The sequence below is a fragment of the Sturnus vulgaris genome, chromosome 4, assembly GCF_052056855.1.
Source record: "Sturnus vulgaris isolate bStuVul1 chromosome 4, bStuVul1.hap1, whole genome shotgun sequence".
In the NCBI taxonomy this organism is placed as follows: domain Eukaryota; kingdom Metazoa; phylum Chordata; class Aves; order Passeriformes; family Sturnidae; genus Sturnus; species Sturnus vulgaris.
The window spans coordinates 16,231,938-16,247,781 of record NC_142246.1 but is presented as its reverse complement, the minus strand read 5'-3'; the positions used below and the strand labels follow the sequence as shown (position 1 = coordinate 16,247,781).

The 15,844-nt window shown below is 41.5% G+C and overlaps 1 protein-coding gene across 11 annotated transcripts in view; it reads right to left on the bottom strand.

The window, feature by feature from the left end:
• SLIT2 (slit guidance ligand 2) overlaps nt 1-14,320 on the bottom strand; it is a 259,624-nt gene extending 245,304 nt beyond the window's left edge. For 3 of the 11 annotated variants that reach the window (XM_088163206.1, XM_088163207.1, XM_088163210.1), the window contains exons 1-3: nt 14,041-14,315; nt 12,206-12,277; nt 10,897-10,968 (exon numbers count right to left, since the gene is read on the bottom strand). In XM_088163206.1, coding sequence (XP_088019332.1) covers nt 10,897-10,968; nt 12,206-12,277; nt 14,041-14,216 — 320 coding nt within the window. In that variant the 5' untranslated portion in view covers nt 14,217-14,315. Of the gene's footprint in view, nt 1-10,896; nt 10,969-12,205; nt 12,278-14,040 lie in introns of all 11 variants that reach the window. The other 8 variants (XM_088163204.1, XM_088163205.1, XM_088163211.1 and 5 more) reach the window with 7 other exon arrangements.
• Nucleotides 14,321-15,844: the final 1,524 nt, after the last annotated feature.

Genomic DNA, 15,844 nt, shown 5'->3' with positions numbered 1-15,844 from the left:
GTTACACCCATTCAAAAAGAGCATGTTACAGCACAGTGAAGCTCATTTGCAAAATATACATAAACTTTAAAAGCATAAAAGCCTGATTACATTACATTTCAATTTCAAATGGAAAAACATGCCAGTAATCAAACCTCTGTGTGTTCACACAGGAGCACTTTCTGCTCACAACTGAGCCCACAAGTCTCCTTAAGTAGTTCAAAGATGTTACAGGGATATGCATCCTCTGGGAAGATCTAACATCAGTTCAAGCTTTATGAGCTCAGGAAATAAACCTACAAAATTATCCAAGTACCTCAAAAGAGAAAGATAGTGCCCAGCACCCAAATCATCTCCATGGGCTGGTGTAAGTATGATGTCCTAAAAATCTGACTCTAATATATAGGGTCAGAATAACAGACATCAGAAGAAGTGATTCCTATTGCCTCAACAGTGAAATTATAGAGAGCTTAACTTAGACTTATGCCTGAAAGGAAGGCAAATCACTACTTTTCTACAACAAACATTGTGCTATATCTGCCAGAGGCAGAAAATACTTGTTCATCCATGTCCAAAGCCACAATCTGCTGAACTTCAACACATCTGGCAACTGCTGTCTGTGAATGTGACTTGCATGTCATCAAGTGAGAGGAAAACCCAAGAACTAAGAGCTAAGCAAAAGATTGTGCCAGTTTTTCCATTAAGAATTCTCTGCAAAGAGAATTTCCCTAGTCAAACTACTCATAATCTCATTAAGCCTGACAATATCAAGTTTACCAACCACATGAGTAAAAACTGGAATCTGAGAAATTCAAGACTGTTCTTAGAGCATTTGGATGTCCAAGAAGGTTTTCCCCAGGTCAAGAACCACTTAAGCAGGGCTCCATTTTCCAGACTAAATAGTGACTAGCTAAAAAAGACATCTAAGTTTTGCCCCATTTAATTCAACTATAAATTAGATATTTGTTTCAGTTAAAAAAAAAAAAAATCAGTAAGAAAAAAAAAAATCAGTAGCAGGATACTACTGTAGACTCAGTTTCTTATTTGTGTAGGAAGCAGTGAAAGGTACTTCTCAACTATACTACTACACTGAACTAGTGTACACTACTTAACCTAAGGTATTTTCTGTCCTTCATTTTCTTCATAGACAAACTCAGAGTACAGACTACAAAAGCAGATGGCGAGGTGGACTGAAAACTGCCTAAAGTACCAAGTTCAAACACCTATGGTCAGGGGCATAAAGTCCACTTGGAGAACAGTCACAAGGGATGTACACCAAGCATCAGTAATGGAACCAGTACTGTTCAAAACTTCATTCACAGCCTGGAAGATGGGACACACTGCACCCTCAGCATATTTGCAGATGATACAAAATCGGAAAGAATGACTGATGCACTAGGTGTGTGCACTGCCTGAGAGTAACCCAGACAGGCTGAAGAATTGCTTGAAAAGGAAACTTGGGAAGGGCAACAAAAGGGAAATGGAAATACCTAAACCTGGAGAAGAATAACTCCATGCACCAGCACACACTGGAGAACCACCAGTTGGAAGAACCACCACAGAGAACACCCGAGGGTGCAGGTGAATAAGAAATCAAAATGAAGCCACCGATGTGCCCTGGCATAGAAGGCCAAAAGCATCCTGGGCTGCAATCATAAGATTGTTGGCAGCAGGTCAAGGCATGTGGTCCTTCCCCTACCATCAGCACTGGTGAGACACCTGGAGAGCTGTGCCCAGTGCTGGACTCCCCACTACAAGAGACAAGGACATACTGGACAAAGTCCAGGGAAGAACTCTTAAGATGGCTAAAGAGGCAAATTGAAGCACCTGTCACACTGGAAGAATTTGAGAGAACTGGGACTGTTTAGCCTGAGGAGGAAAAGTCTCAGATATCTCTATGTGTATAAATAAGTGACGTGCTTCCATCCCAAGTAGGAAAAACTGAGCCAGACTCTTCTCATGGGTGCACAGTGAAAGAACAAAAGGCAGTGGGTACAAATGAAGGTACAGGTAAACTGTATTTCAACTTAAGAAAAAGTGTTTGACTGTGAGGGTGGTCACACACGGGAACAGGTTGCCCAGACAGGCTTCAGACTCTCCATTGCTGGAGACATTCAAAGCCCGGCTGGAAACAGCCCTCAGTCACCTGCTCTGATGGACTTTGAATTAATTGATAGCATGGGACTAGACAATCTACAGAGACTTCAAGCCTCCACAATCTTGTGAAGCTCACTCATTGGATTCTATTTTATAAAGTACACCATAAAGTAGGAAACAGAAGTTATAAAACCCCCATAGAGTAACAGAGGTTCAAGTAACAGATGAAACAAGAATTATTTTGACAATAACTGGGATTACTTCCAAGAAAGAAAAAAAAAGGCAAAGAAAGAGAGGAGGTGAAACTGATCTAGTAGGTGGAATTTAGCTAGGGTTTAAATAGATTGTTTAAAAAGACAAGACCTGCAGATAGTCCTGACAGGCTTGTAACTGTCTTTCTGGCATCAAGTTATCACAGCAAATTTTCACTCAAGTATTTTTCTAGAGCACCTGTACGGACATCCTGCCAAACTAAAGTCAAAAAGGCTGCTGTGCCTTAAAAAAATGAAGAGAGAATTTGCCATGTTGTATTTGATTATCAGTCTAGACTATTATTAATGACAAGCCAGCACTATGAACTACATACTAAGAAAGAAAATAGGAAAATAAAATGTTTCTTCTGATGAAGTTTCAACCAGGCTCTTCATAGTAAATGAGGTAATACAGTAGTATGAATCAGTGAAGTTGCAGCCAGATCCCTCATACATGTTGGAGTTTATCTGTAAAACTCCAGATATGTGTGTGGTTTCTGCAATCAAAATACAGAGCATCCTAGATAATCTTCCAAATATGCTTTATTAAAATGTAATGACAAGTCAATATTCACCTGTGTCCAACTAATATTAAATCAGCATTTAAAAAAATATTTAGCTGGCTCTCCAAGAAATAAATTATTTTATAGAGTAAAACTAAAATGTATAGCTATAATTTTAATATCAGTGCTCTATAGAATCCATTTAAAATAGCTTCTGAATATGAAATACCATTTGAAAGAAAGACATTGGTACAACAGCTCTGCAGAATCAGATTTAGTTTCACCATTTTGCAACAGTGCAAATTACCCATTTCAGAGGAAGCAAGAAAGAAGAGCATCCAGCAAACAATGCCACAAAGGATGAGCACAAAACAGATGTGGGAAAAATAAACAGCCTTCCTGCCCTGGAATTTGTAAAAAGGTCTGTAAAGAGCAAACAGGACTTCTCACTGCAATTTGACTTCTAGACCTATAAAAGGAGTCCCATGAGAAAAGACACTCAGATGAATAAAATATAATAAAAGTAAATAGTGGTCATTGACAAGGCTTTTAGAAGAACATTGCTCTTGGAATTAAGAGTTTTATCAAATATTTTGTAGTGTTCTCTGATCAAAACGTAGCTATAATTTGATTTTTTAAAATTGCATTAGAACACTGCATCTTTTTAAATACGGTCTTGAAAAACAGCCTTTGTCTATCTCTGATTCAACAGATATTTATAAAGAAGAAATTTGATGTTGCTTTGACAAAAGCCTGCTAATAAAAAAATACTACTGTAGTTTTTCTGTATTATTTTTCTTAAACTATAAATACACATGGCCAGTATAATTCATGTAATATATTCCCACATTCTGTTGGTAAGTGATTAACACTGCAGGCCTCGTGGTCTCCTCTGTTCTAAGAGGAGGAATGTGGGGTGCATTGCCCTTAAACTACATAAGGCTAGCTAAAAGAAGGATTTTTTACATTCATGATTAACAAGGAATAACTGTTCCCCCCCTTCAGGGCTGTTCAAAACCAGGTACTCTCTACCTGAGCTCCTCATTCTTCTGTTCCCTGTGACACACTTGTGTGAAGGCATTAACTCTTCAAATGCTGAAATATTCAGACTGAAGTCACACAGGTGATTAAGTACCAATGCCACAGGGAGGAGACAAGCAGCCTCAAGAAACAAGCACATGAATAACCTCACGGGTTTTAGGCACTTGAACCTAGACTTTCCCAGCAACAGTTGCCAGAACTGCTCAGAACATGCCCCTAATGAAAAATATTAGTTCTCAGTAATGAACTTGCACACCACAATGAAGACCAGCATTCTGTGAGAAACAAAACTGGAGACTATCAGCTAAAGAGCTAAGAACCCAATCTAAGAGCTCAGAACAATTTCTGTACTATGTAATACAAGGTCTTACCCGTAAAAAAGTGATTTCATTGACACAATTTATAATGAAGCACAACATGAAATATTTTTCGTTTATCAGCTGTACTTTTCAGACTGATAGTGATAGAAATGATTCCTGGAATAGTAGTTCCACTGCTAACACAATTTTTGCCAGAGATCCTAAAACTCCACATTAGCCTTTACACCCAAGTGTCCACAAATTGGGGGGAAAAAAAACAACGTATTTTTCTTCAGCTAAAAAACCAAAATCACATCATAAAAACGGATGACATTTAGAAGTTTTTCCAGAAGCACCTGCTCCTAAATTTTGATCATATAGCTTCATAGAAGTGAAATCTAAGGTTAACACCTCCCTTCTGTAACTGAAATGGCTATATACTATCAGATTCAAAATGCAGAAAGAAGAAGTTCAGCTCAAACCTGCTTATTCTAGGATTAATTTACTGATGCAGCTCACATTTAAAGAATCACAGAAAATATTGCCATTCCTCTTTTAAAAATACTTTCCTACTTGGAATTTACATTTTATTGATAGAGTTAACCAATTTGTAATAAAAGTGCAATCTCATACTACACATCAATACTGAACAGAAAGTTAGCACATCAGTTTATTTTAACGCCTTTTCCCATCAGTGATTCAGTAAGTCTGCACTTATATATAGTATAGCCCTTTTCTAGGCTAGACAGAAAGAACAGTATTTGCTCATCTAGTTTATTTTGAAGCAGCTGTTAATGCCCTTGATAAATGCCCAGGCCTGCTGGGCAGTTATACCCAAGACAAACTGTATTTGTTTTTACCCTAGATGGAACATTCCATTTCTTAGTCTACCCTGTGATGCATGACTTTGTAAGATGAGATGCTCTGTAACACCCCATACATTCAGAGATCATGGTAACTCCTAAGTCAGTTTTTGATTTTGTAATTTCAAAATCTACTAATGCAGTGTAATAGTTTACCATGTTTATCTGACTAAGAGCTCAGATAACTATAACCCTGTAATACATGAAATACAGCTAAACCCCACTTTATTTTACTGAAGCCCATTTAATATTTTTGACAAGATCTCCTTTTGCAGAGGTTATAATTAAGCCCTTGCTGCAGCTGAAGCTGCACACAGTAATTTCACATATTGATTTGTATCCTGTAAAGAAATCCACTACAGTTTGTTTATAAGTAGAAAGAACTTTTCCTTAAAACTGTGTAGTTGAAATATACTTTCCTTCTGTGCTATGGCACATCTGTAAGTTTCAAATTGTTCATCCACAGCATGTACAAAACAATACTGACTTTCAGTACTACTCAAACACTTGTAACTACACATCTAAGTAAGTACTCTCTTCATGTTAACTTTGAATAACTTTTTAAAATGTGGAGATTGAGCCCAAATAAATAGCAAGTAGGGACAATTCCTCAGTTTGTAATTTTAGAACCGTGGTGCAAAAATTTAGAAAAAAAAAAAATCTATGAACTGTAACAAAACATTTAATTCTTGAAATATTTCTTTCTACATCAGTAATGTATTATAAGAAACATGAAAATACAACAGATAGCTTTACGTTTAAAAGCTACTTCATGTACCAACTTGATGTTCAACCCTTACAGCATTCTTCTCTTGAACTCATGATTTCAGCTTATTCACATCATGTAGCTCAGGGGGGGCTGTTTTCTGGGGACATATGGTAGGGGTATTTAGCTCAGGCACCAACTCAGAAGTTGAAGTTATTCCTTTCAGAGAGTAACACTACATCTGTACAGTTTTCAGCAGAAATAGGTTTGGTGGGGTGATTGGTAGCTTATTTTTACTTTGTGAGGCTTTGGGCTGTTTTTTTGTTTTCATAGTTTAGCTTTTATAAATTTACACAGGCAACAGTTTAGAACTGCTACCATAATCAATGGATACTTTAAAAATAAAATCTGTAAATTCAAGTATCAAAAATATAGAGGCTTGGCCTGAAACGTTTTAGGCCATGCCAGTAACCTTTCTCACAGGAGTAATCAGTGAGACTACTCATGCAAATCAAGTTATTCACACGGTAAACGTCTGCAGAATCAGACTCTAAATTAGCATTTTAGGGACATACTGCCCCCTCAATGGATTATTCATAAATACAGGAAGAAAAAAAGTGAGTAGTTTCAAAACTATTGCTGTAAACTCTTCCTAATCTGACTTTTTTTTATGTCATAGCCCTAGTATAGTAAGACCTGAAATCCTGACTACTAGCCTTAAACATATTGGGAAAAAATAGGATTGAAAATTTTCCTACCATTTTTTTAATAAACGAAAAGGTAACTGCTCTTCTCTGCAAACAACTGAAGAGTATATTTAGCCCTCTATTTCTGGAGTACATGGAACTGTAAAGAAATTTTAGATTCAAGCAGCTTCTTACAGAACTGTCTATGGCAGCTGTCTTCAACAACAGTTTATACTTCCCTCCAGATGACAATAACTTGTAAGAACACTGGCATATTTTAAGCAGTATTTGCAACACTAGAGGATGAGGTGAACCTGGGGATAACAAAGGCCTACACTTACTAAAAATAATTTTAAAGCTGTGTCTAACAGTGTCAGTTTTCCTAAAGTGGAAACTTTCAGTTTATCTTCATCTTGCTTTCTTAAGATACTATTTCAAACTATTATAAACATCACACCCAGGATGACAGCTTTATGAAGCAAGAAGAAACAAGTGTTTCATTTCACATTCTCATAAGGAATTATTTCAAAGGGTTTTGTCCCCCATAATAAGCAGTGGTCTCTGGAAATCCATGAGCGTTGTGAAAATCCTCCGTGTCTCGACCCTTTTCATCTTCCTGCCATGAAACATTGAAAACCACTGCTGACACATGACTGTGGACTCTGTAAGAGAGGTTCACAAAACCTGAGAGGCCACATCCCATCCTTTCTCTATGGAAATTGCCTTGTACTGAACTCTTTAGAGGCCCTTCTCAAGAACGTGGGCTCATACAAGTTACTAGGTAATAAAGAAAGTCTTGCAGATGTTAAATACTGCAATTATTGCAGATGTCAAGACAGCAATTAGTCCAAGAGTTTTTAGCACTGCTTCAGGATGTACTCAAAGGTGCAAACTGTCCCAACTGAACTTCAGGGCATACAGCCCATTTTTCAACCAAACAACGCACAACAAAATAGACCATGTGATTCTTCTGCTCAGTATCCAGATATTGAAAGAAAACCATATTTCTGGCAGACTTGCCAGCTCAGACAATGTTGTACAAAACTAGCTTGGACTGGAATCTTAGAGCTCAGCCCTTAAGAGCCTTCAAGACCATCAGAGATTGGAACCAAGTGAACACTGCAGTGTATAGCCATTTGACTTGAAGACTTCTCACAGAAGTAACTGTCTACAAGGCTTACAGCAATAACAACTTTACCAGTGTTTCTCCAGTTACTAAAGTTTCCACAAGCCTAAAACTTACTAAGCTGCTAATTTCCACCTTGCTTTTCCTTCCTATTTCTTAAGTAGCAGGCATAGCTACATAATCCTTTATTGCAAACTGAAAAATTTTACTTTAATTCAGGCTGCTGTAGTAATAATTACTTGTTACAGCAGTATTTCCTGTAGCCTTGGGTTCTATTGCACTTGTACAATTACACTGGTGTGACAAATTCCCATTGTGGAGCATATTAGGTCTAAATAGCTTTGTGTACATACTAACCTACATAGTATACTAGAAATGTTATTTTATTAAGCTAGATGAGAAACTACCTGTCAGATTTTTAAGGATTTAATAAAAATCAATCTTAAGCAGATCTCTTCTGAAGTGGTCAAAAATTTCTTCTGAGATGAATTTTGCAAAGCATTTCAGGTCTTCCCTTCAATTAAAGGGAGCTCAGGATAGCCAGCATTTTGAATTGTCAGACCTATAAATGAGTATTCAAAAGTAACTCATTAACCAAGCAAACAGTTCCTTGGAAATCAGTTACTGGTCTAAAAAAATATTTTAACTGAAACTCCAGTTAAAAACCAAAAAAAAAAACACACACAAAAAAAAAAAAAAAGAAACAAACAAAAACCATCACCCAAACAAATAAACACCCAGCACTTCACTTAGAGAGATGAGCATTTTTTTTTCCCAAAGAGAAACTACTGTGAAAGCCTCTTGTTCACATTAAAGAGTAATGAAGAACAGGAAATATCTTTTAAAATTCAGACTGCATATACTAGCTCAAGATATTTCAACATAAGCAGTATTACACGTAAACAATCTTATAAACCAAATTGAGTTAATTTAAGCTGCAGTGAAATTCTCTTAAGTCTCTGCTCTCATGCTAAAAGGTCTGTGTCAGGTATTCTTTGACAGCAGCTTGGTACATTACACTTGGAGTGAAAATGTGACACCCCATACTCACACCCATTGAAAAAAATTCAAAAAGCTTATAAGTGCTTGCTACTTAATATATAAAAGAAAATACTTGAATGAAGTGCCCACAGGTTTCCTGAGAAATAATTTTGGATTTCAAAATCCCAAGGAGATGAATTGGCTGTCAGATAACAATGCGCCCTCATCAGATGGACTTGGCAGTTGTAAACCAGAAGAATTTTCTCAGCTTTTCCCCACAAATATGAAATATTTGCTCTTCGCCAACAGCTGGGGCAGTTTAAAGACATCCTGCATATATATTCAAATTACAAGTCACCCACACACCTAACACAAACTGACTTCCAGTATAATAAAGAAACTGACAAGTGTTGGAACAGATGTAATATAACTCTGAAGACAAAACATAATCTAACTTTGTAGGTCTAAATAACCAAACTTTCAGATAGCATAGTTTGCCTGCTGAAGGGAGAACAAACATAACCCACAAAGTAGCCAAAAGTATCACAATTTCTCTTCAGAACTAGTGTCTCATGTAAATGGAAAATATCTATTGTTTTCCAATTATCAAGGGAAAACCAAAGAAAAAATGAAACAATGTAATGGCAAAATACAAACACATCAGATAAGTAGGTTTGAACTACTGAAGTTTATTTTTCTCTGAAAAAACAATTCTATACTTCAGAAACATATACAGTAAAAGCCTTGAGGTTTATTGAAATTTGTTAATAAATCACATCGCAGGATCTTACTTTTAAATAATTAAGAAATAAGGCTACTGATAAACTGTTTTAAAACTTTTTAAGCATTTGGTATCTTAGTGTCAAACCACATCCATAGTGAAAGCATGGCTCTTTTAATGTTTTTTCATGTTTCATATGTGTGTATTTACTTTTGCAATATGAACTACACTGCTGTTTAATTTTTTATCTAGACACCATAAGCCAAATTTAGGAATGTGTATATATTATTCCAATATAACCCTCAGCAGGAAAAGCTGTTTTAAATCCCTATACTTTGTACAAAGTTGAAAACACATTGCAAAAAAAGCATTAAGTGTTTTAATACAACTTAGAAATAAACAGCCATTTTTTTCCAAAGTGCAATAAATCTCATTAAAATTTACTTTAAAGAAAGCTGCACTATATAATAACACTCTTTTTAGGTCAAAAAGTTACACTTATCAGAAAAAATGAGGCAATTATCTCAAGTACATAGTATTACAACTATTACAGAAATATCATAATTGCACTGGTGGTTACTAAGTCTCTTGAACAGCTTTGTCTAAATGACCAACCAAACCATAGTGGTTTGTGGAGGTTTCTACTTTGAACACACAGCAGCCGTGGATACCAAGCAACTCTAAGACAAATTGTGTTCAGGCCAGTGCTGCTTTTCAATTGAGTAAAGTAGGAATACTTTTATAAAGTTAAAGCAGCAGCAAATGAAACACTAAACAAGACCTCACAGGCACGCTGAAAGAAAAGGTGATATAACAAAATGCAACAACTACGATGCCTAATAACAAAGGCACAAGTCAAGTTCTACAGGAACATACATATTAATACTTTCCAGGCTCCACACCATGTCCAACAATCAGCCTCCTACCTTTGAGTCAGATAACCCAAGCTGAACAATACATTTCAAAAAATATTTTCATTTGAAGCATAACAAAGTAACAAGGCACATACTGAACACTAGTTTGGAAATTACTCATTTTCTAGGTCTCACTGCAACCAAACAGGTGTTTGTACTTCAGCTTCACCAGATAAGGTCCTCTCATCTCTGTTCCATCTTCTCTCCCCACAGTACTTAATCTTTTTATTTTAATTCAAATTATTTTTGAAAACTAACAGTTCATCGTTTGTCTAAGCCTTTGTAAAAACTCTCATCATATAAAAACTGGAGAAGAATTGAATCACTGCTATGTAACAAGAAAACACTTTATAGCCAGTAGTTACCTCCAATAAGGCATTTCAAAAAACTACTAACACTACAGGTCAGAAAACATGCTTCTTTTGGTGCATTTGAGCTCCCAAAAATCCTTGTATATTCAAAATTAAAGTGAAAATATTTGATAGTAGTCAAACTATTTTCTATGGGACAATTGCAGTTTGCACTTTGAATCCGGACTTCTCTTGAATGCTCCCTCCCAGCCAAAGCCCCTTAAATACTGCTTGAGAATTTCTTACTTCTCTTGTGTCTCAGTAAGGCTAAAAGTTCCAGATTTAAAAAAAAAAAAAGTCTTTTAAAAAATCTGAAGCCTTGACACACAACTAATTTGACCCCCCAAAAGCTGATACTTTTAGAATTAAAAATACTTACAGCCTCTCCAGCTCTTTTAAATCCTGGAATGCTCCTCTCTCAATAGTACTAATCTTGTTCTCCATGAGCTGACTGAAATATAGAAATTTTTATATGTAAGTTTTAATATCTCTGAGATAACTTGTTGCATTAACAATGGTCATTTAAAGGCAGCCACATATTTTTTAAAACAATCCAACAGCTATTCTAGAGTGAGAGCCACTTTAACCTTGTGTATCCCTATCACTAACAATTTATATGGGCTCATATACCCAAAAGAAGGAAAACAAGCCTCGGTAAAAGAAACAGGATTTGATATTAGATTTGCTCATTTACTTAAAGAGTGGCAAGTTAAAAAGCTACACATTTGCCTACACGCTGCATGCACACACATCACTGCCCTTCAGCAAGATGTAAGACTCCAATCCAACAGTATGAAGGTGATAGTCTCACATGAGATTAACAAAACTAAAACTCCGAATCCTGGTGTTGGGAGAAACATCAGTGAAAGACTGCACAGAGACTGTAACCATAAGAGTATCTTTGTTTTGTAACAAAACTTAAAATTACTACAATGTTATATTTACTTCAGAGAGAAAAGGAAAAGGATTTTATAAGACTATACTTGCTCAAATTAAACTGGCCTTAACAAATAAGCTAAGTATTTAGATACTTCCTTCAGAAACCAACAACCCAACCAAAAACCAAAACAACAAAAACAAACAAAAAAAAAACACAACACAAATTGTCACCAAATTTTAAAACCTCAATAATGGATGGAAAAAATTAAAACAAACAACAACAACAAAAAAATCCACCCAAACAAACCAATTAAACAATTCCTTCATCAACCTCACTGGTAAAGTGTTTCTTTAGAAACTTGAGTGTTTCTTTCAGAAACTACAGAAGGGCAATAATAATCACCTAGCACTTGCTTTTACATTCAGTAAAGGAATAACATTTTTCATAATTAACTCCCTTGCAGTTCTGATTGAGAGCACCCATTTTCAGTGTAAACTATAAATTCCATAGCCTGAAACTGAAGTAACTCCAATGGTTATTCAACCAAATTTAGCAACTCTTACTTGAAAGCTATGTGCTCAAGTTCTCATAATATTAAGGGAGGATTAAAAAAATTGAACAATTTTTATTTAACGGAATTGCTAACTTGTGCATAACAGTGTATCACACACTGCAAAGCAGTTTTCGCTTCAGATACAGTAATACAGTAGCTAAAAAGTGATAACCCATCCAGCTAATGAACTGAAATGTAACTACAACCTGTAGTATCAGTCTTAAAAGTTATCAATGAGAGAAAGAGGAAACTTACAGAACTCGAAGGTGCCTTAGACCAGCAAAGTCGGTCTTCGTGATTCTTGTGATGTTATTTCCATTAAGATCCCTAAGAAGAATAATTCGTAAGCAGCAAAATTAAAACATTCAAAAGCTATTTTTATGTTGTTTTGTTTGTTTTCATGGGCACAGTATTTTCAGAAGTTAGAAGACGTAAATGAATGCAACAAACCATTCTTAAAATTAACACTATGTGAACGCCTGCTTTCCAAGCAGCTGAAATGCTGTTTACTCTGAAAACAGTAGTTTGAAACTTTGTAGCAAGAGAGTCTTGGAAAGTCAGTTCTGCCTGCCACTACAAAACTCATGTTTATCATTAACTACGATCTTTACCAATAGAAGAGTCCAAGGCTCTATGAATGGGGTTATAACTGCATTCAGAAAACCACAAAACTTAGTGTGTACAGGTATATCTGTATATACGCTACAACCTTTATTTGACTGTTACAAAAACTAAGTGACTGAAAAAAAAGACAATTTTCACCATTTCAAGCAACTTTCAGATCTCCCAGTGTGGCTAAAAAGGTGGCATAGGGTTTAACTACCTGTAACAAACATTAGGTTTCAAACAAGCATTAACACTGCTGGAGTAAGTGATGGAAAATAAGATTTTACCAAACTAAGCTCTCCACTTGCTGCACAGGAAGCTATACTAACGGCAGAATGCAAAGCAAGTTCAGAAGCAACAGAAACCTGTATTTAGGCCTTAGCATTTCTGATCATACTTCTATACTACTTCACCTTTTGGAGTATATGCCTCTTTTTCATAATTTTTTAGATTTAACATATAAACGTCTTTCAATTCCAATCACTACTAATAAAACCAGACTTAGTAATTTATGAGATAAATCTTTAGGAGGTGGTAGTACATGGAAGCTATTCTAACAATTACAGCTCATTCCCAATGTAGCTAGGAAAAAAAAAAATAGTGTTTTTTCTAGTGCCTTTTACTACACATGGCAAAAAACATCACTGTAAAGAAATCACACAAGTCTCAGGAGAAACGCGTCCCTGATATTCTTTCTGAGTGAAATTCACCACTCCAGACACGCGTTCACATGTCAACATTTAAATGACTTATCAGCGAGTAAGAAATAATGCGCACACCACTTCCACTCTTGGAACCTCAGTGAACGGCAGCCAGATATGATAAATAACCGGCCTCACATAGAAAACAGCCCGGCCGCGGATGGAGGGAGGGATCACCGTTGTGGCACGACTTGGTGCCCTGCGAGCGCGGCTATCGCACCCCGGCGTGCCCTCGCCCACCGGCAGATGCGCGCTGGCGCCGGGGCAGCGCGCCCCCGCCCGCGCTCCGCGCCGGCCACGGCGGCTCCGCGGCGGGAGGGAGCGCTGCGCGCCCCGGGGCCTCCTGCCCACGCCCGCGGAGCGCCGCGGGGCCGCGGCCCGGCTCTGCCCCGGGGAAGGCGAGCCGTAATAGCCAAGTTTGTCGGGAAATGGGCGCCGGCGGGGGAGAGAGGCCGCTCCGCCGCCGCCCCGGGGCGCCCCCCGGCCGCGGCGGTGCCCGCCCCCGCTCCCCGCGGAGGCGGGAACCGCGCTGCTCACCGCGGCTTCCCGGGATGAAAGGCAGCGGCTGGGAGCAGCGCCCACCTCTTCCGTGTCTCCGCGCATCGCTGTGAAACGGGCACGGCCAGCAGCAGGAGAAGGGAACAGAAATCCCCCACCCAAAGGGAGTCGGGACCCCAAACCAGGCCGGGGTCGGGGGCCACCTCAGCCCCAACTGCCGGCGGGAGCCTTGAAGGGAGCGGGGGACCGAGGGGCGCTCCCCGCCGCCCGGGCCGGGTTACTTACAGCCTCTCGGTGTTGCGGGGGATGTTCCTCGGGACGCCGCGCAGCGCCAGCCCGTGACAGTCCACGGTGCTCCCCGAGCAGGAGCACTGCGCCGGGCACGGCTGCGGCGCCACCGCGCCCGCCATCGCCAGCAGCAGCCCCAGGGACACGGTGAGCTTCCCCCAGCCGCACATCATCACCGCCCGCTGCAGCCCAGCCGGGCCCACCGGCCTCGGCCCCGGGGAGGCGCGGGGCGCGCCGCCCTCCTCCTCGCCGCGGGGAGCGCTCGGGCAACTTTCAGGGTGCAGAGACAGCGAAGTCTTTTCTATCCAAAGCCAAGTCAAGAAAACAACCCCGGCAAAGTGAGGCGGGTGGCACTGGTCCGCGGCTGAAGGCAACTTGGCTAGGCGCGGGGCCGCGCCCGGGCCGTCCCTCGCTAGCCCGTCGGTGGCTGGGAGAGGCGGCACTTGGGTCTCGTCTTCACACGGTCTCCGCGATGGAGAAGCAAACCCCGCGGCTCAGGGTGCGGCGGAGTTGGGCGAGCTACTTATCTTCCTCTTCGCCCCTTTCAAAGCCGTGACTGCCCGCTGAGCCCCCGGCGAGAGGCCGCGGAGCGCCGTCCTCCCCAGCAGCGCTTCCTGCGCGGCGGCCCGCGCAGCGCTGCAGCCGCTCCCACGCGCGTCCCCCGCCGCGGGCCGCTCACAGCCCCACGGGGGGCGGCGGCGGGGCTGACACCGCGCACACACCGCCCTGCCACAGGCGCCTCAGCAAATCATACCCCTCTCGCAGGCATTCATCAAACTGTCTCACGGAAGGAGGAGGGAGGGGAAAAAAAAAAGTCAAACACACAAGATGCTGTTGGGCTTGGCTCTCCACCCCCCGCGCCCCCTCCTGCTGTACGCTCCCAAGCCAAGTTTAGCAGGAAAGGGCTGGTCCTAGAACACGTTAATAATAAGCAGTCGAGAAGTGATTCGTTGCCCTGCTGGAAGGGAGTTCATCCACGACCTTCTCCTCGGTGACAGATCACAGTTATAGATCCTCCTGTGATCCCGGGAGCACGGCGAGACAGAGCAGATAACAAGCGAAGTGCGGCGAGAGCGGGAGGGGCGGGGAGGGGTGTTATTCTGCTCCCCGTGGTCTCCCGGATACCGTGGCTTTGCTGCGGCAAAGGCACCTGATGGAAGAGGTGGGAACTGCTCAGTCTTTCCAGGTGAGGCCAGTTCAGCAGTTCCTGGGCTTGCTGCAGGAAAGGGAGCAACTTTCCTCCTCTCCCGAAGCCCCCGGAGGCACAGCGCCTGGGGAAGGGTTGGCGCCTCTTTCCCCGATCCCGCCGGTGCACCTGAGCTGTCGGTGCTGGTGCCGAACAGCCCGGCCCTCGGCTCCCTGCCGGCGGCGCTCCTCCGGCGCGGAGGGAAACGGCGGAGGGGGGCGGTGGGGAGCGGGAGAATGGAGGCGACACGCCGGGCTCCTTCCCTCGCACCCCGAGTCTTTCCGCTTGAACAATGGGATAGCACCGCCGCTCACAGGCCGGCCGGCTCTCCTCCCCGCCGCAAGGTGCCTGCCGCCGACCGCCGAAAGCGCTCCCCGACCGCGGCCACCAGCCGAACGAGCCGCCGGCCCCTCGCCGAGAGCCCCCCACGCGGCCGCCGGCGCCCCCCGCCCAGCTCGGCACGGCGCCCCTCGCCCGCTCCCACGGAGCCGGGAGCACCCCACGCGCCGCCCTATATAGGGCCGGCCTGGCCGCGCCCCCCCGGCCCCGCCCGCAGCGCCCCGAGCCCGCTCACTGGCTGCACCACCGCCCGCCCCGGCCCGCCCGGCCCGGCCC